The sequence below is a fragment of the Ochotona princeps genome, chromosome 6 (assembly GCF_030435755.1).
Source record: "Ochotona princeps isolate mOchPri1 chromosome 6, mOchPri1.hap1, whole genome shotgun sequence".
NCBI lineage: Eukaryota > Metazoa > Chordata > Mammalia > Lagomorpha > Ochotonidae > Ochotona > Ochotona princeps.
This window is the reverse complement of record NC_080837.1, coordinates 81,210,606-81,230,650: the sequence shown is the minus strand read 5'-3', so window position 1 is coordinate 81,230,650 and position 20,045 is coordinate 81,210,606. Positions and strand designations below refer to the sequence as shown.

At 48.5% G+C, this 20,045-nt stretch overlaps 2 protein-coding genes across 12 annotated transcripts in view; one reads left to right on the top strand and one right to left on the bottom strand.

Annotated features, from left to right (window-relative positions):
• MEF2A (myocyte enhancer factor 2A) overlaps nucleotides 1–5,664 on the top strand; it is a 127,169-nt gene extending 121,505 nt beyond the window's left edge. For all 9 annotated transcript variants that reach the window (XM_058666578.1, XM_058666580.1, XM_058666576.1 and 6 more), the window contains 2 exons: nucleotides 1,086–1,212; nucleotides 1,714–5,664. In XM_058666578.1, the coding sequence (XP_058522561.1) occupies nucleotides 1,086–1,212; nucleotides 1,714–2,092 (506 nt within the window). In that variant the 3' untranslated portion in view covers nucleotides 2,093–5,664. The remainder of the gene's footprint in view (nucleotides 1–1,085; nucleotides 1,213–1,713) is intronic.
• Nucleotides 5,665–12,870: 7,206 nt separating this feature from the next.
• LYSMD4 (LysM domain containing 4) lies at nucleotides 12,871–17,343 on the bottom strand. Of its 3 annotated transcripts, XM_058666572.1 has the most exons (4): nucleotides 17,063–17,343; nucleotides 16,056–16,330; nucleotides 15,684–15,709; nucleotides 13,939–14,076 (listed from the first exon to the last, which is right to left on the bottom strand). In XM_058666572.1, exons 2-3 carry the CDS (start codon nucleotides 16,320–16,322, stop codon nucleotides 15,698–15,700), a joined length of 279 nt encoding a protein of 92 aa, XP_058522555.1. In that variant the 5' UTR covers nucleotides 16,323–16,330; nucleotides 17,063–17,343; the 3' UTR covers nucleotides 13,939–14,076; nucleotides 15,684–15,697. The 3 variants fall into 3 exon arrangements, with proteins under 3 accessions (XP_058522554.1, XP_004593212.3, XP_058522555.1); XM_058666571.1 differs by lacking the exon at nucleotides 15,684–15,709 and having other exon boundaries at nucleotides 12,871–14,076; nucleotides 17,063–17,342; XM_004593155.3 differs by lacking the exon at nucleotides 15,684–15,709 and having other exon boundaries at nucleotides 12,871–14,076; nucleotides 16,056–16,325; nucleotides 17,063–17,342.
• Between the last annotated feature and the right edge of the window lie 2,702 nt (nucleotides 17,344–20,045).

Here is a 20,045-nt window from a genome sequence, read left to right as displayed (position 1 = left end):
AGTCTAAGAGGCTGAGCCAAACACCTGATGTTTCAAAGGCAGCAAGATGGATGGCGGTAGTTGCATTTGGCCTTGCCAGTTACTCAAAATGCAGTACAGAGAGTGATTGCTTTATGATTCTCATAAGCAGCATGTAGTAACAGTCATCCCAGTTGCTTTGGCACAATGCTTTCAGTCTGCTCTCAGGAGCTTCTAGGAGCAACATAGCAGTGGGTGGCATTTACTAAGATAGGAAGTATTTAAGGAGAAACGGGTTTAGAGAAAAAGAAGCATCCACTTTGGTCTGTCTTTGAGCTCTTTGGGCAGAGAAAATGACAAGTGGGTTGTTGGAAGGACCCAGGGGCAGTACACTGGAGAAGGTATTCATATGCAGGACCCTGGCCAGGCTGTCCTGCAGAACATAGTGTAAAGGCAGTGCATCTAGGAACTGCAGTCATTCTACATGTGAGGAATGTCTCATGTCCCAAGTTTGGGTGACAGTGATTATGTCTGAAACATTCATACAGAATGAACTGTTATATTCCTCTGACAAAGAAATACTTTTTATGACTTCAGAATTATTTTGTATGTATTCAAGAGGATGTGGCAGTGCTTGTGCTTTTAAATAAGTTAATGTGTCGTGATGTGTTTAATGTCTGTGTCACTAAGCATGATGCCCCATAAGAGGGAGTCCCTTGTCTTTCCCATGTCCTGCCCATCAGCACGACTCAGTCTGGGTGAGCACCTCTGTTTCTTTCTGCTCCAGAGGGTGGTGGCAGATGATGTGCTCATTTAAAATGACAGTTCTATAAGAGCATCCTTTAGTGATGGCCATTGGTTATTTCTGTTACTTGCTGGTAGAAAGTATCTCAACTTTTAAATAGAACTATAAACATTTGGTTCAGAATGGGGTTCAAACAACCCCAGAAAAATATACAAGAAGCTATGTTGTACAGACCACTCACTTCAAAGAAAATCTTGGCGAGTTAGCAGACTTGTGTTTTCTTGTGGGGTACCTGTCTTCTCTTAACCTAGAGAACTTCTCCTTGAACATGAGATCAGCCTAGTGCTTGCAGCACACGCTGAGTGTCTTATCATCTGTGTAGATTACTCGCTGACCAGCGCTGATCTGTCGGCTCTACAAGGCTTCAACTCCCCAGGAATGCTGTCTCTGGGGCAGGTGTCGGCCTGGCAGCAACACCATCTAGGACAAGCAGCGCTCAGCTCTCTCGTGTGAGTAACCAGACCTTTCCTTTGTTTCTGCCACAACAGTCTTCAAAAAAGTGTTGGGAGATTTTTCTCTTCCCATGGTTCCAGATCATAGCTTGGTTACTGAATGAACTGGGTAGTCTGTGAAGGAATTCAGGGAGCAGGGATTGTCTGAGGGAGACTTGGCTGGTGTCTAACGGGTGCAAATGCCCCGCACGTCACCTCTTCTATCCACTTCCCAGTGAGTGCACCACCCATTACCATGCCTGCTTTTTGCCTGAAGGTGAAGGGGGGAGCATGGGGATTCCGTTTAGGATGTGCACGCAGGATTTGTGGGCCCAACCTAGCTCACCTTCTTTGGTTCTTGACAAAGAGAAGATTCTTACAGGAGGACATAAGGATATAGGAAGAGGGAATTCGCAGGGTTTCAAGCTGCCTGTTTTCAGTGAGGTAGAGTCTGTAAAAGCATTACAGTTGTGCAGATGTGCCCACAAACCTTCTCTCTCTCTCTCTTTTTTCCCTCAGTGCTGGAGGGCAGTTATCTCAGGGTTCGAATTTGTCTATTAATACCAACCAAAACATCAACATTAAGTCAGAACCAATTTCACCTCCCCGGGATCGAATGACCCCATCAGGCTTCCAGCAACAGCAGCAGCAACCGCCACCGCCACCTCCACAGCAGCCACCACCGCAGCCTCCCCAGCCCCAACCCCAGCCCCGGCAGGAAATGGGGCGCTCCCCTGTGGACAGTCTGAGCAGCTCTAGCAGCTCCTATGATGGCAGTGACCGGGAGGATCCACGGGGTGACTTCCACTCTCCAATTGTGCTTGGCCGTCCGCCAAACGCTGAGGACAAAGAAAGCCCTTCCGTAAAGCGCATGCGGATGGATGCATGGGTGACCTAGGGCTTCCAGGCTGCTGCTTGTCCTTTGCGTCATGGCAGTGAACTGCGCATCGTAGCTACATTGGTAAATAAGGACCTGCTTTAGGTATATTTATATGTACATACATACATATATATCCCTGTACGTATATATGTATGTGGGTGTGTGTGGGTGTGTGTATGTGTGTGGCTGGGTGTGTTGCAGACACAGAATCAGGCACTTACCTGCAAACTGCTTGTTGGTCTGCAGATGTGTGTCCCCTGGCAGACAAAGCACCCTGTAGGCACAGACCAGTCTGGCACTTCCTTGGACTACTTGTTTCATAAGATAACCAGATTTTGCAAACAAATGTGTACCCGTATATAATTCTCCTACAGTAGCTTGCAGAAACCTAGTGGGCCCTCTACTTGTTTTATTTAACTGTGCGGTGACTGTAGTTACTTAAGAAAAAATGCTTTGTAGAACAGAGCAGTAGAAAAGCAGGAACCAAGAAAGCAATACTGTACATAAAATGTCATTTATATTACTTACCCAACCTGGCATGGGTCTCTATTGCAAAGGGGTGCATGGGAAAGGGCTGTTGATATTTTAAAAATTAGACAAAAATACAAAACAGAAGAGCCCCACTGTTTTGCACGTGCAAAAATGTATTGGGTCAAAGAGGTGATCTTTAGCTAATAAAAAAGAGAGAATAGAAAACACGCATGAGATATTGAGAAAATAATAGCCTAGAAATATAGAGCATTAACAAAGTAAAATTAATATATTAAGTTATGATTGGAATATATCAGAAGTTTCTTTTTACATTCATATCTTAAAAATTAAAGAAACTGATGATTTTAGCTCATGTATATTTTATATGAAAGAAAACACCCTTATGAATTGATGAATATATATAAAATTATACTCACTACTTTTGAACACATTCTGCTATGAATTATTTATATAAGCCAAAGCTGTATGTTGTAACTTTTTTTTAAGAGAATAGCTCTATCTTATTTTAACTTTTTATTTTGAGAGGGGAAAAATAACTTGCAAGCAGAACCTTGGAAAAAAAAAGCCATGAACACTTACTCTATATGTAAATTAAAAGTTGAGCCAAACTCTTTGTGTATATAGCATCTAAAATATATTATCACCTTTGATGTAAGTACCTATGTATTGTATGGTCACCAGATTAAAAAGTATATTTTTGTGGATTGCCGCCAATTTGGGGGGAAAGGCGAGATCCTTATTAAGTAGAGTATTCACTGTTTAATATTTACTATTTTGTTAAATACGCTGTACTTTGGATTTTAATTATTAGCCCAGTTGTTTTCAGAGGATTGTATAGAGGGGTTTCTCCCCTCACTGGTGGGGAATGTGTGATGTTAAATTGTAATCTTTGTGCTGTATGGGTTGAGCATCACTATATATTTTATATGTGTACATAAATAGCAAAGTGGCAAAAAATTGGTGATAAGTTCATCCTACATAAATATAAAATGTGTTGTAACAGATTTTATAAGGCATTATTTAAAATTTGCCTTTTGTGAGGAAAAGATATATAGTAGAAAAAGCTGACCTAATTTAATAATACAGAAAATGACAAAATAGTAGATGAGCACAAAGGTTTTATAAGTGGTAAATGATTAGGAAAAATCTTTGTGGGGGAAAGGATCTTTTTCCTTGACCCTATAAAAGTGGAATGGTGCTTCAGGTGACAGAATGCAGTTGTTGTCACCCGCTTTGTGCGTTGGCATGGGGAGAAACTCTGCTGTAGATCCGTGGCAGGCTTCCTGCTCGCTGACGGGATCCACACGCCCCTCCACTGGAGTGAACAAGGCCTTAGTCTTACAGGAAGACACCTCATGGGTGAGAACAAGTTTACTGGGCTTGTGCCATGAACAAAATTCAAAGTCCTGTATATCTTTTTTCGTAGATTTTTGAATACTCCTTTTCCTCAGAAACTCAAAAGAAGGGTTTGAAACGCTATTTTATATTTTAAACTTAATACTGAGCAGCTATCTACAATTTTTACTTACATTGTGTTTCCCCCTAAATTATGTTTCCTTTGACACTCCTCATCTGCGGGTTGTGACAAGCCATCACAGTCACTGAGTGCTATGTGGCGTTGCTCAGGACAGACTCACGGCAGGTCACAGGCTGCAGATGGAAGACTGTTCTTAATGGCAGTTTGGGTCATAAGTTTTGGTAGAGGCCAAAAAAGGGAGAGTGATAACTATCTTCTCTCTTCACTATCGGTATTTGGCTCTTTTTCAGAAAGGATGGATTTTTCTTTAAAAATGTACTTACTTCGCTGAGCTACTTACAGGCACATTCTTCATAAGGTCACGCCTGATCGGAACAAGACAGCCTCCCAACACTGAATTTCCAAGATGATCCTTACCACTTTGTAAACCATTTATAGCTTTGAAGTGTTATTATTTATGCATGTTCATGAACCTCTACTGTATATTGGAATAGGAGTTAACATTCACATTTACTGTCTATTTTCTTGTGTGCCTTATGAGGTGGCTTTTCTGACTGTATCTCAATTGTCTTTCTTTCTATGCAGGTTTATAATCAGTACAACTACTGTTTTCTAAAATATTACACAAGGCTCGGAGTTTGTATTTAAATTACACTGACCAAGTAACATTGTATTCCGTTTTCAGGAACTGAATATTTGACTGTTAACTTTTGTCCCATACGCCCCGTGTGAATTGGAGCATATGGACTTGGCCGACATCCCTCACCCAGACACCCACGTGCCAGCGCATCCACATCCACATCTCTTGGCGGAAAGAAGCCTAACTGGGGAAGACACCGATGGTGTTGCTTTAGGTCCAGGTTTTTTAACCCTTTTAGGACTCTGGTGTTTTGTATAAGACACCATCATAGGAAAATTTTATCCTTCCGGATGAAGTATTTTATTATTAAAAACAAAAAGCCAACTTAAATTGCACTAATTAAAAGTACAGTTTTCAACAGCTGAGCTTCCCCGAGTACCTTACCTGGTACCGCGCTGAGAGTGAGTCACCATTGTCTACACACAGATGGTCCCAGTCAGAACTCCATCTTTTGAGCCCTAATTACATCCATTGTGTTAGAAACTAAATCAGGGGTTTGTTCTGAAAGAACAATGTGTGTTTTACCATTTCCTTTAAATATAAGGGTAACATGTAATGCATTAACATAAATTCTATATTAACCATCATGCGCACAAGAAATACATAGTAAATAAGGAACCTGAAACTCCTGGCATTGGATCATAAGAAGCTAGATTATTAGAATGTGAAAAAGATTTTACAAATGTAAAACTTTTATTTCTCTGTAGAAACTTTCTTCACTTTGCTGTGCAAGAAGACACTGCTTTGCTATATTTAAAATGGCTTTTTTAAAAGAGATTTATGTATTTGGTAAATGTTTGTAGTCAACAGTTCACACGAGAAGCTGTACACGGTTTGATCTTGTAAAACCGTTTGGCGGCACAAGCTGGACTTTGTTGCCATCCTTGAGATGAATCTTTTAAGAAAAATAAGTTAATCTCAATTTTTCCCTGAATGTGTTGTTTTTTCTTCATTATACAATAAATATTATAGTGAACTTTTTATCAGAGGTTAAGATGATGCTTAAAGGTTGGTGTAAACTTTGTTTCTTAACTCATGGCAGCGAAGACCACCTGGCTCACCCAGACTGTGCCAGGGCAACGTTAAGACTGACTTGGCCCCCGGGCATCACCCTCCCCAGAGCACTCTCCTTCTCCATGGCAGGGAGAGCATCCCAGAACTCCGCCAGCCCAGTGCCTTTAGGAAGCAGTTGGCCTCATGCCCCCAACAGGTTAGCCTGGCTGCTCTGAGAACATCGGTGTGCGTCTTAAATTCATGCTGGCTTCAGTAAGTACGTCTCACACAAAATCCAGAGGTGATTGTTGGAAGCTACTCTTACTACAGCCTGTCTTTAAAGTTTGGAGGATGAGGGATTTGTGTTTTGCCCCACATGCATATGCAGTACTGACTTAGAGGCAGCGGACAGACTTAGTTTCGGCTGCCTAGTGATGGAGGTGTAGCTGGCACACTGGTATGTGCTGTTAAGTGGTCACCACCCTTTGTATCATTCACCTAGAAAATGAACTTTTTTTTTTCCCAACTCAGTGGAAAATGTTCTGATTTTTCTCCTAATCTGGTTCCTCTCTAAGCAGATTGTTGGTGTCAGATTCAAAGCTGAGTTTTTGTGTTGGCCTTACTGACTGACTACAGTGCAGCCCTTAGATTTTGAAAGCTTGGGCCTGTGGCTAAAAATACCCTAATCACAACTGCAGCTGCTGAAAATGAATTCGCTGCCATTGCCTGGTTAGCTCCAGCCTGTGTGTGCCTTACTCTAGGCGTCCTGCTCTGCAGCTGATTCTGTGTCTGGCACAGCCAACTGTTATTGCCCAGTTAGTTCCGACCTGGTCTTGCTGTAGGCTTCCTCCTCATTTGAAGCTGATTCTGTGCCTGGCACAGCCAAAACAAGGATTTTTAGTGCTAGCCAGAGGATGGCAGCCTATTCCATCTGCCTGTCCAATAGAGCACAAAGAATCCTTCAAGGACTCCCTGCGTTTTGAACAGGCACCACAAGCTGTTACACACACTCCTGTACTTCTCCTGTCCCAGTATTGGATTGGCTACCTCCTTAAGCAGCCCTGGTTTCTTTAATTAGAAAATGGCACTTTGAAACCAAGGTCTGGGCCTGAGATGTGTCCATTGCTAGTCAAGTGTGCTTTCCGTTGAGACGCCACTGGCATTGAATGTAGGTGCACACATGTACGTAGACATCCAGACTTCCTCCCTCTCCCAGGACTCCCATATCCAGTTTCCATTTGACCCTTTCCTTTTCTGGGACTTTTTGGGGGAAGAAACCCAGCTTCTGTCATCTACAGTTAGGCTACTCATCTTTTCAGTTCCAGTATACAAAGAAAGCAGTTTCAGAACTACCATCCCTCACCTCCATGACCAACACATTTCCTAGTTGGAGTATTTAGGTGATTGGCCTTGGGTCTTAGATTGTCCAGACAAGATCATATCTTCTACAGTACTTTAGAACCCTGTCCTTGCAGGGGGCATGCTTGTCACTGGTCACTTTGGCAGTTGGGCCGTGCCTTGTTGTCTGACTCCCCCATCCTGGTTGTTTTTACCATCCCACATTGGGGGAACGTGAATGGTACCTGCACCTTCACTGTTCCGGCAGAAGCTGGATGCTCAGGGGTGTCCCTCTCATCCCTGCTCCCACTTTCCCCCAGCCAGCCCCATGTAGACACAGGCAAGTTCTGGCTTTTGCTCCTCCTGTCTTCCCCCAGCCCCAGATCAGCTGTTTTTTTTCTGTTAGCAGTGCCAGGAATTACGCCTTGAAGCAGTCAGTTCCTAGCAAACTCCCTACCTATTCACAGCTGCTTGGCCCTCCCACTGCAGGTGTAACATGATTTACCAGCCACAGCTCTGCATTTAGGTGTTGTCCAGTAGAGTCATCAATGAATATGCATGTTTGTATTGTCCAAGACTTAACCTCAGAATAGATTCCTGGAGCTGGGCATGCTCAGTAAATGCACTTGTAGTTTGCTTAAGTCTTGTGCAGTTGACTTGCATGAAGACTGAGCCATTTGCATTCCCTCCAGGGACCTCACCTGTTGCTTCCAATCTCACCAACAAAATGTGTTGTCATGGTTTTTATTTTGCTGGCTCTGATGTGTGAGAATTTACTTTTGCATGTTTTAATATGCTTTTTTGGTAAGAGCATTTGAACGTTTTCGTATGTTTACAGGCCATTTACATTGCTTTTGTGTGTGCAAATTGTTGAAGTGCTTTTCTCATTTGTCGACTGGGGTTTTGACCTGCATCTGTCACCTAGGTCTGTCTGTCTGTTACAGATGAAGGCCTGTCATTTTTTATACGTGCTGTGAATACCACCACTACTCCACTACTAGTATGTCAACTGTGATTTCACTTTTTTTTTCTGTGTGGTGCTCTTGTGATGCAAAATTTAACCAAAATTTATCATCTGTTGATTTAAGAATCTTTTCCCTACAGCCATATCACAATGCCCATGTTTTTAGTTCTTTCACATCATGAACCTATTTAGAGTATTCTTTCATATGGATCTTAACTTAGGCTTATCCAAATGACTTTCTGGTCATCCTGGTACTCTATTACAAACCAAATCTTTACTCCCACTGACTGAAGACAATACCTTTATCATAGGCTATGTTTCCATTTGTAATCGGGGACTTTATTTTTAATCCACTGTGGCCACAAAGTTAAATGAGTCAGTATTGCCCAGAAATGCAGCTAGTTTCTTAGTCTAGATGTCCTTTCTGGGATAAGTGCATTCTCCACTCTCCTCAAGCCTCCAGTGCCATTGCCTCTGCTTTCCAGTTGTCTTCCTATGTCTTCATTCAAGGGAGGCGCCATCAGTCCAGCAGGATGGACCTCATCCCATGGTGATATCCAAAAACCTGTCACAGTTCCCACATGCCATGCCTCCCCAATCCTTCTTCCACCTTCTCTTGTCTGTCTCTTTCATACACATACTTGGGATGGGCTGTCTGCACTCAAACCTTTGGTGTAGTCTAGATACAACTTCTCAAGGTGCTTACTCCTGCAACCATCCCCTCTGGCAGCATGAGTTTTTCTACCCTTTGAAGAAGTAGGAGAAGGTTGGGGCAAAGTGGCCATAAGAAACAAGGATAGCATTGCTGTCTCTTGTATTGATGTGAGAACTGCTGCTGGGCCAACTGCATAGCCTAGAGGATGCTCAGGACAGCAACATGTAGTAATGTTTCCTGCATAAAGCCATCCACACACCGCCAGGGAAGCTGTCTGCTGGGCCTTGGGATTGTGTGCACTCCTATCTGTGGTCCAGTCCTGGTTCAATATGCATAGTCCATGACAGGCCTGATCTCTTGGTTTGGTCTGAGTCAGTCTTGCCCCTTCATGCCACCATTTTGGTTGTCTCTCCCCTGCCTCCAGCTGTGGATCAGAAGCAGAATAGGCCTATTCTGCCTAAAGAATCAAAGGAGGCAAAGTGGGGCAGTGGTCCCTGCAGAAAGGCAAATAAAACCCAAGTTAAACAAGAGAAGGCCCAGCTCACCACCTGGAGGATCTCTAGGCCATAGCACACAGCCCTAATCCAGCTGACTTGAACAGTGGACACGAGTTCAAAGAGGCCAGGGCGTGCAGGATGTGTGGGGCATAGTATTGAGTGCTACAGGGGAAACAGAACAGAGAGCCCCCAGTCTTGGGCTTAGCACTGTTCTGTACATGTGTATAAAGAAATCCAAGACCTGAGAAAGAAAACCGGGAACAGTGCCAGCCCTCAACTTTGGCCAGGAATAATCCAGGTTCCCACCAGAGTGGTGAGACCTGACAGAGCATCTGGTAAAATCTCTAAGGCTGAATTAGTCTTACGCTGAAGACTGCTCTGGATCTACCGCAATGCGAAAAGGATCAAACTGGTCCCTTGTCACTGTGCTCTCAAGCAAAGCACAAAAATATTTGAAAGAAGACAAGATCTCGCTTTGAGCAGTATGCAATTCATCATACCCAGCATCCAACCAAAGATTACTAGGTTAGGCAGAAAAGCAAGACCTTAGGGACCAGCATTGTGGCCCACTGGGTTAAATCAACATTTGCAGTGCTGGCATCCCATATTGGAGTGCCAGCTCAATGGCTGCTTTGCTTCTGGTCTAGCTCCCTACTGATGCACCTGGAAAAGCAAAGGAAGATGGTCCAAATACTTGAGTTCCTGCCACCCGACTGGCGACCCAGATGGAGTTCCAGGCTCTTGGCTTCAGCCTGGCCGACATGGCTGTGACAGCCATTTGGGGAATGAACAAAGGAAGATAGCACCGTATCTGCATTCCCCCTCTCTTTCAAATAGACTGTATTAAATACAGCCCAGTGCAACCCACAACCAGAACAAAAACCAACCAAGCCCAGAGTGATGCAGATGATAGCATCAGACGGTGAGGATGTTGGAATAGCTGGTGGAGACACGCTCTGTTGAAGAATATATGAACACAGTATTTACAAGAGCAATGAAAGATAGGAAACTTCAATTGAATTGCCAGAAATTAAAATGCATACCATGACAATGCACTGGATAGAATTAACAGCAAATTAGGCACTGCAAAGGAAAACAATAGAAACTGTCCAACATGAACAGGAAGTCTGAAAGAAAAGACACCAGTGAACTATGGGATATCAAACAGTGAATGTGTAACTGCAGGATAATCAGGACAAAAATTTTGAAGAATAGCTGAAATATTTCCAAGTTAGATAAAATCATCTAAACCAACAGATCCAAGAAACTTGAGCCCCAAATAAAAACCATGAAGAAAACCACACCCAAGGTTCATCATCATCAATGACTTACTCTAACCTGTGTCACTCTTGTGCTGAGAAGGTATCTGCATCCATTCACCAAAAGACAAGTTGTGTTGAATGAAAAGAACATTTGCTGTGTTCTTGATGTCTGCATCCATGGCCTTGCTGACTGGGAGGACACTACCCTCCCAGGTGTAGCCAGTTGAATGCTGCTTCCAATTCTTGGGATTCATGCACCAGGTCTGACTTTATTTACTATAGTAAGGCCACTCCCCATGGTGGACCTGTTGAAATTATCTTCTCTCTACTACTGCTCAGGAGGCCAGAGCCAGAAAGGCACAAGTGGTGCCATGTTCTTTTTTTTTTTTAAGATTTATTTATTTTTATTGGAAAGATACACAGAGGAGGAGAGACAGAGAAGGTCTTCCATCCAATGATTCACTCCCCAAGCGGCTGCAACGGCTGGAGCTGAGCCAATCAGAAGCCAGGAGCTTCTGGGTCTTCTGGGTCTCCCACGCAGGACTGCTTTCCCAGGCCATAAGCAGGGAGCTAGAAGGGGAGTGGAGCTACCGGGATTAGAACCATGACCTTAACCATTATGCTATCGCATTGGGCCCTGGTGCCATGATCTGAGCCGATCTCAGCCACCATCATCCTCCCACAGGCTCTCTGTGGCCCATCAGACAGCAGGCACGGGGCAGGGCTTGGAACACAGGGTTTAAGAGTAGCGGCTCCCAAGCTTGCCAGTATTGAATTGGACCCCCAGGAGCCCCACTTACCTTCCATGTAATCTCAAACAGCTCAGTTGTTCCATCTATGACGTCGGGACAAGAGCCTACCTCATGAGAAGGCAGGGGCAAGCTGCTTCTCATGCTGCTCTCCTGGGCAGCAGTTGCTCTGGGCGACCCCAGGGCCTGTCCCTCTGACAGCAAATGTACAGCACAGCCTGACAAGGGCGATTCCTTAGGCTCCAACGCTGAGCACTACAGTGCAAGCAAAGATGAGCAAGACGATGCAGCAAAGTCTGTCTCTTAGGAGCTCCACAACCTTTCTTTCGTTTACTTGTCAAGTGCTTAACAGAGTGCTCAGCACTTATGACCTCTGCCTGGCCACAGAATCCTGGGCATGGCACAGGCCTCACCCCAGCTCGGACACTCCCACCTTTTCTGACATTATCCCACCTCTTCTAATGCCAATCACCAATCCCCAAATTAATGAAAAGGGACCCGTGTTTCCTTCACAGAAGAAATTTTATTTCATTTGAGAAAAGCAGAGGATACATTCACTCTCTGCCTAGTAAAAGTGATTTTCCGGTGGGCCGGGGCCATGCCTTAGGGGGGAGGGGACAAGTCTGGGGAGGCCTCAGGCCTCAGCAGCACCAGGGTTTGGCAGGAAGAGCATTTCCAGAACAAAGGTTCACAGTTCCTTTTATCTTAAACATTATTTTGGTGTCTACGAAAACAATCTTGAAGATGAATCTGCAGACTGAACCCTGGGGAGAAATAGATTTTTTTTTTTAACACCCTGACTGCATTCCCCTCCTCTGACACAGGATCCTTCACACTTGTCTCCAGGCCTGAGGTTTCCACAAAGCTTGGTGTCTGTACCATACAGGCCTTTGAGGCCGTGCCCTTGGCCATCGTGGCCCCTTCCCCTGCTGTGACACAGACACCTGACTCACCCCACCCACTGCTCTTCCATACATAGCCTGGGCACAGGGCCTTCCTCTCAGGCACCTGGCCCTTTTTAGTGGCCTCTCATAGCTAGAGTCAACCCCAACCCTTCTGTGTTTGAACCCTTGGGATGACAAGCCACACTGCATAAAGCGTATTATTCTAGCGGTACCAGCTGCATGTTCCTGCTGTGGTTCTAGGGCTCTTGAGCAGTCAGCAAAGTGGGGAGAATGCACCACATAAGGTACATGTGAGGCTGTTACTCCCAGACTCACACTGGAACCTTGGTGACAAGCCCGTGTCCTTCTTTCCAGCTACTGTTCAACTACAGCTGCTTCCAAGATGCTGACTGCACGAAACCAGGTTGCCGGCACCGGTGCAATGCTCCCCATGAGAAAACGGGCAGTCAGCCTGTGCGTCAGGCTCAGCAGTTCTCAGATGTCAAGGCACAGAAGCGCCACACATACAGCAGCAGCTGGCATTAGCACTGCCTAAAATGGCAAATTCAAGGGCCCTGTGCAATAGCTTAGTGACTAAAGTCCTCACCTTGCATGCGTAAGGATCCCATAGGGGTGCCAGTTCTAATCACAGCTGTCCCACTTCCCAACCAGCTCCCTGCTTGTGGCCTTGGAAAGCAGTCGAGGACGGCCCAAAGCCTTGGGACCCTGCACCCGCGTGGGAGACCCAGAGGAGGCTTCTGGCTTTGGATCGGCACAGCTCTGGCCATTGCGGCCACTTGGGGAGTGAATCAGCAGATGGAAGATCTTCCTCTCTGTCTCTCCTCCTCTGCATATATCTGACTTTCCAATAAAAATAAATAAGTCTTTAAAAGACAGAGTGGGGCTTGGTGCAATTAGAATTTGTCACTCTCTCAACTGGGGACATAGCAACACTATTCCACAGTGCTCGTCCTATGGAGACACAGAAGACCACTTCTCAGAGCCAGTCCCCAATTCACAGCAAGCAGGGGACACTGCAAAGGGCAGGCAGGTCAACCAATGGCAAATGCTCCATGTGGCAGGTCTCTTGGCCAAGGCCATCTCTCCCTTGGAGTACACTAAACGTGGGGGCCACCACAATGATACTGTGAAGACCCTCACAGCCAGTCCACTAGATGTCTTCAGGACACGGCCATCTGCCACACGCAGACACATCTCGCTGCTTCTCGCCGGAGACTTAAGGCTAAGTGCACTGGTGTTTGGATCCTGCAGCCTTGGAATGGCAAAGCCACTCCCCAGGGCCAGTGTGGAGGCAAACATGACAGTGACTTTGGAAACGTGTCCAAACATCCAGCAGGCCAAAGGAACACTGCTATCTAGGACGTGGCCGGGGAGTTGGCGCATGTCAGGAACCTATCAGGCTGATTCCTCCCAAACCAAAGTTAATGGCCTCACTGGGTGGCTGGACTTAACTGATTATCCGAAGAGGGGATGGTTGGCACTGGAACTGCCGGTCTGGGTGACAGCCCTGGAGCTGCACTCAGGTCCACTGAGCCATTGGGAGCAGTCGTGTTCAAGGTATTTGGGGTCTCACCAGAAGTCTGTATTTTAAAATAGACCAAATAAAACACTGGCAGAACAATCCCAATGAGGAGCATGATGAGAACAGCATTCCACCACTGGATTCCACAGTCTGCCCCATTCGCCAGTGTCCGCGGGGGAGCTGGGAGCAGGGGCTGAGTGGAGGTCTCCCAGCAGTCACTGTCACCTAGGAAGACTTCGGACTGCACGGCACGCTCGATGTTCTGGTCGATCCCCTTAAAGAAGTCTGTCAGTTGGCTGTCCTCGGTGTCGGCACAGGTGGCTGCTCCGTCCACACCTGGCAGCTCCACAGAGGTCATCCCCGTCTCTGAGGGAGGGTTTACAAGGGGTTTTAGTTCTGCGTGAGTCTCTGTTAGGATTCCGTGCTTTCTCACAGGAATCTTAATAGATTTCAGAGCATATAAGTCCTGCTCTCTCATGAAGTTGTTGACTTTCTTGATGTCTGCAACCTAGGGAAGCCATGAAGACAAACAAAATATGTGAAGCTCCTTTAAATTCATACCCAGAAAGTGTCTTGTAACCTTTTCGGATGATGATCCAAACCCAGCCCACTTGAGTAGCTGCTAAGAGACTTACAGAATGAGCACAGGCTGCTTGGGCTCTCACTGAGCCTTCATGTACAGCTTAGTAAGCAGAAATTCCTGGGAATATATAAACTGAGCAATTTAGGATCAGTTTTGGAAAACAATTTTTTTAAAAAGCCATTCCTTCAACATGGTTTTAGATGAAACAGTCTTGGCCTTCCAAAGCAGGGCACTCTATCTTTTGACAAGAGTGCCCCCATCTGCCTGACTTGTGTCCCACACCAGAACCCAGTGAACAGCTGCCAGGAATGAGCCCGCATGCCCCAAGCGCCAGCCTTGGCCAGCTCCACAGGGGCACTGGGCAGCTGGGCTACCTGCAGCAACTTTGGGGTTTACCACGTTCTCTTTCCCTGAAACTTAGTGGGACATACAAACTTCTTTTGTAAATAAAAGCCACATGTGGTTTTCAGTCCTCTTGCAAGGTGGCATAGCACTCCCCATCATCACGAACATGGAGGACTCTAGAACTGTGCTGGAGCTACAGTCTGGAATCTTAGGGAGTTAGGAAAGGGACCGGTCCAGACAAACCCCACGAATCATCAGATCTTAGGACTAAAGCAATGGGGTTGGGGAACAGAATCGTGAGGTAAAGCTCCCTCATGGGTTTCCAATGTTAGAAAGCTCTAAAAGCACAACACGGACTCAAATCCCACACAGCCCAGGGACGGCCTCGTTCAAATCAATCCCTCCCAGGCTTTTCATTCATAAGCAATCAATTAATGCCTTTATTAGCTGGTCTGGAATGAGAAACACCTTTAATTTATTAGGTCCCGAAACTATTGTCTAAGTTGCTTGCAGCCTTCTGGTCTTTGGTCCCACACAGCCCAGGGACGGCCTCGTTCAAATCAATCCCTCCCAGGCTTTTCATTCATAAGCAATCAATTAATGCCTTTATTAGCTGGTCTGGAATGAGAAACACCTTTAATTTATTAGGTCCCGAAACTATTGTCTAAGTTGCTTGCAGCCTTCTGGTCTTTGTTCTTAATCGACAGCAAAGGTGCTTAACTTTAAGTAAGAAAACTCATTCTTTCTCAGGCCCGTTCTGTGAGAGTACTTTAAAAAGTTCATGGAAAAACAAACTCATCTTTTCACTCCATTTTCCACAAACATTCTGGGGTACCCTTGCAGGCCCTTTATGGATTGATCAGAAGTCAGGATTCACCACGCAACCCAGGTTTTGTAACCCCCGGTTTGTGCCGGTTCCTATGGATTTCGGCACCACTTGCTCAGTCATGGATTGTGACAGACAAGCTTGACTACCCAGACAAGACAGCAGCTCCCCACAGTGCGGTCAGTAATATGGACGAAGATAAATGACAAAGTTGGAGGAGCAAAAGATTGTTGCTATTTTACTAAGTAGCTTACACAGCCTTAGAGAAGGCCACCCAAATACGCAGGCACAGCATCAGCAAAATGAAATCGTTTCAATCTACGAGAAAACGTAGTAAGTCCAGAAATACTTTCCTACTTACTTGGCCATTGTTAATCACTCTGAATGCTAAAAAACATAATTGAAGAGAAAACAAAAACAGGGTTACATAGACGCACAGCATACAGGAGCTAGCTCATGCAGGTCTTGGAGAAATTTAAAGAACAGCAAAGAAAAGCAAGCCTGCCAAAGGCATGGTGGCTAAGTCCTGCGTGGCAGCTGCAGCACCACCTGACAGCCCTCAGGACAACGTGCTCAAAGGGGGAAACGCTTTCAGGCTCGCTGTGTGGACAGCAGAAGGCACTGACACCTGCCAGGCCTTCAGGAAGCGGGCTGCACCTGCCCCACAGCTGGCCAGCCAGCCAGTGCCTCTGAGCTCCCCAGCAGCCCCTCCACCCAGGGGCCAGGGTCTTACTTGGCAGCCATACTGAAGGGCCAGCTTGTTGAGACTGTCCCCCTGTGTCAGCTCCCGCTGAAGCAGCACCACTTCCCCGGCTCCAGGCTGCTGGGCTCCCATCTTCCGGCGCTCCTTGCCCCGGGGCCGCAGGGCCAGTGGGGGCTCATCCTCAGAGGAGTCCCCCGCATCACCGCCATTCTCAAACATGTACACGTGGCTGGTCGGGGTCCTGCACACCAGCGCGGGGCCTTGGAAGGGCTTGGCCGACACTTCCTTCTGCCTCATCTTCTGAACTGAAACCAAGGGTGAGGGTTAATCCTACACAGCGCGGTGGCCTCTGCCTGCTGCAGGACACCGAGGCCAGCCCAACCTTTCCCCTTCTCCATCCGTGGCTGTTTCTTTGTTTTTTCTTCCAGAGTTGTCAAGAAGCAGATGGATTCCCTACCCTCTGACCCTGAGATCCTCAAACTCAGAACCTTTGTTCAAAACTCTCCTATCCAGCCCTTCACGCGGCCCCAACGATCTTCACCAAGAAGGTCGGCACTCGCTCAGAGTAACCGAGACCCAAGTACTGGTCCGGGGACACTGCGAGACTTACCCATCACGTGGGGTCCTCCCAGGTCACTCCGTATCCCCGCTATCTGAATTTCCACCCTTGGGACCAAGTCCAAATCCATGGCAATCCCCTCCCCCCATTCCAAGCTCTCCAAAGCCGACTCCAGAAACAACACGGGAAGGGGCCAGCATGGGCGGGGGAGGGGGATTTCGCAGCGGTCACTCCGGGAGCCAGGCCAACCCCATTCCGGTCCCCAGCCCGACTCCGCCCCTCCTGAGCAGCCGGGGTTACGGGCAACCCAGGGCCACCTGCGGGACCCCGGGGGTGCCCCGATCCCGGTGGAGGTCAGAGGGGGCTCCGGCCATTCTCAAGTCTCCCTTTCCCCCCGTAGCCCTGGCCGTGAAAGGTGAGGGTCCCTACACGCAGGAGGACCTAAAACCCAGAGGCGCCCCACCTCCTAGGCGCACACCTGCGGAGCCCCGACATTCCAACAAGGCTTGACCTCCGACCTCCGACCTCCTACCGCCAACAGCCCAGGACCAACTCTCCTCAAACGCGGCTGCCGCAGGCTCGCCTAGCAGACCGTGCAGTGGCAGCCCGCCGCCACGCCGCCAGCCCTGGCTGGGCCAGGCTGGGCCAACCTAGGCCAGGCCGTGGTTCCGCGGGAGTCGGCAGACATCCCAGCCAGACCCCCTTCTCGAGTCCCCGGTACCGCAGGCCCCGCCGCCGCCGCCACGCCTGCCGATTGGCTGCGAGAATCAGCAGGCCTTCCGGGGGCGGGGCCATTGAGGCAACCAATGAGAACGGCGGTGGGTGGGTCCCGGGACGAGTTCTGCGGTGCGGAGTGGTCAACACCCGGACTGGCAGAACGAGGGGCGTGGCTAAGCTCGGGGCACGGAAGGGGCGGGCTGGGGCCGCGGCGGGGCTTTGGCCTTGGGCCTGGGCGCTGGACCTTTGTGTCCTGCCTCGGTGGCCTTGCTGGCAGCCGCCTGGGCTGAGCCTGATGTTCCGCGGTCGCAGGCGTCTGACGCTGCCTGCCTGTGAAGGACGACGGGCGGCTGCTCAGAGAAAGATCTCCCCGCCCCACCCCTTGGCCCCAGAATACTAATGTCCACGGAGGTGACACCCTGACCGCCCCCGCGCGGAACAAAGCCAAATAAGTGCTGTTTATCCAGTAGCGAGGATTACCGAAGTGAAAAGGGACGGAAGTTATATAAACCTGGTACCCCCAAAAGGAAACCCAAACTGTGTGGCAGTCTGTCCTGTGCACATGTCCTCCGAACGCCCTTTTTGTGCCCAGTAATTCCCAGCTAAATCATTCTCTCCGCCTGACTCTTCCTGCTTTCCACGCCAGCACTTGGCAGATGCTTGTTAATTACTGCCTTGGTAAGAGAGATGTTACTGTGCCCTGGCCCAGACATGCAGGGAAAGTGGCAGTACCCAGTCCGAGTCCTGGCATATCGCTCCAAGCCCGGCTGTCAGCGCCAGGGGGGCTTCTGACCCACGACAGCGCCAGGGGGGCTTCTGACCCACGACAGCGCCAGGGGGGCTTCTGACCCACGACGTGGCGAGTTTGATCCTGGAATCAGAAGTTACACTGTGAGTAGGGGTAGATGTTGTAGCGCAGCTGGGATGCCCATAGTCCATCGCAGAGGGCCTGGTCCGAGGGCCAGCCGTCTGTTTCTGATCCGACTTCCTGCTAAAGCACCCCACCCTGGGAGGCAGCAAATACCTGGATCCCTGCCACATGGGAGACACCCAGCTGGAGCTGCAGGCTCCCTGCTTCAGCCTGCCCCAGTTCTGGCTGTTGTGGGATTTGGAAAGTGAGTCATTCTCTCCATTCATTCTCTCTTGCCCTGGCCACCACCCAGCCACGCTGGCACCCTGTCCTCAGACCTCAGCACCCCAGATCAGTGGGGAGCAAATCTTTCTAAAAGCAAGCATTACCCAGTCTACAGGGCCTTGTAACAGTGGCCTCCATCTGCACGCTGGAAGTGGGTTTTGGGGCTTTTTTGGCGAGGGTGGGGGGGTGCCCAATCACGGTTTCAGCAGGTGAATTTCAAGCCCATTCATCAGCTGCTGTAGCTGTGTCAGACCGCACCGGATGTGCGCAGGGACAGGCTGTGACAGGCAGGAGCAAGCAGGATGGGCCACTGCCCTCCAGGCCCACGCAGCACATCTAGAACCCTGGCTGAATGTCCTGACGCCTCTCCAAGCTACTGCCCCCAGCTGCTACCATCTTGCGGCCTCCTCTTCCTGCAACACCCAGGGCTGCCCTGGCACGGTCACCTGGAAGGGCAGGTGGTCTCCTCTGTTACCCTGCCCAGTAGCCCTCTACCTTGTTCCTCTCGGGAGCAAAACCATAGGCCCAGGCACTTCAAACCCCATTTTCCATTTTTACTGGCTTTTTCCACGCCCCCGTTTAAGCTCAGCTCTGGCGTCCCTGGGCCCACGTGGCAGTTATGCCCGGGCTTGAAGGGACTCCCTCGGTGCCTGCATGGTCTCCATGTCCTCAGCACCCCAGGAATTCTCCCAATTACTTGGCACTCAGGGCCTGTTAAAGGGATTCACATAGGTCCCACGGCATAGCCTAGTGGTTATAGTCCTTGCCTCGCCTTGAATGCGCCGGGATCCCACATGGGTGCCAGTTCTAATCCTGGCAGCCCTGCTTCCCATCCAGCTCCCTGCCTGTGGCCTGGGAATGCAGTCAAGGACGACCCAAGACTTTGGGACCCTGCACCCACGTGGGAGACCCGGAAGAAGCTCCTGGTTCCTGGCTTAGGATCGGCATAGCACTAGCCTTTGTGGCCACTTGGGGTGTAAATCAACAGATGAAAAATCTTCCTCTCTGTGTCTCCTCCTCTCTATATCTTCTGACTTTCCAATAAAAATAAGCAAGTCTTTAAAAAGGGGGTGGGGAGTTTACATGTTCAAGTCTCTTCAGGACCAAAGACACCAGAGCTTCCTTGAACTCTGTGCCCCTTGAGGTAGCTCCTAAGTCACAGTGCAGGGCCGTGCCTACAGCAGCCTGGTCACCAATGGAGCATGCTCCAAACCGCAGCTGTTGCCAACTTGCTAACACGCTCAGGGCTGTGGCCTCATAGGCGGGATCAGGCCCTGTAGAAGACGCCGCGTGCAGTCGTCTCGTTCCTCAGCTCTGCCGGGGAGCAGCCCGAGACCAGCCTTGGAGGCAGAGAGCAGTCCTCCGCAGACTTGGAACCTGCTGCCCCTTGGCCTTAGACTAGCCTCCTCCAAAACTGGGAGGAGACGGCTCTCTGTTGTTGGTGAACCCCAGCAGGCTCCCACAGCACTGAGTAAGACCTAGGAGTAGAGGGAGAAAAGTTGGTGTTTACTGGGGACAGGTTTCAGTGTGGGTTGCTGAGAAGCTTCTGGATTGGATGGCAATGCCAGGCACTGGGCGTGCTTTACCTGTTGAAAAGGCAGGCTTGGAA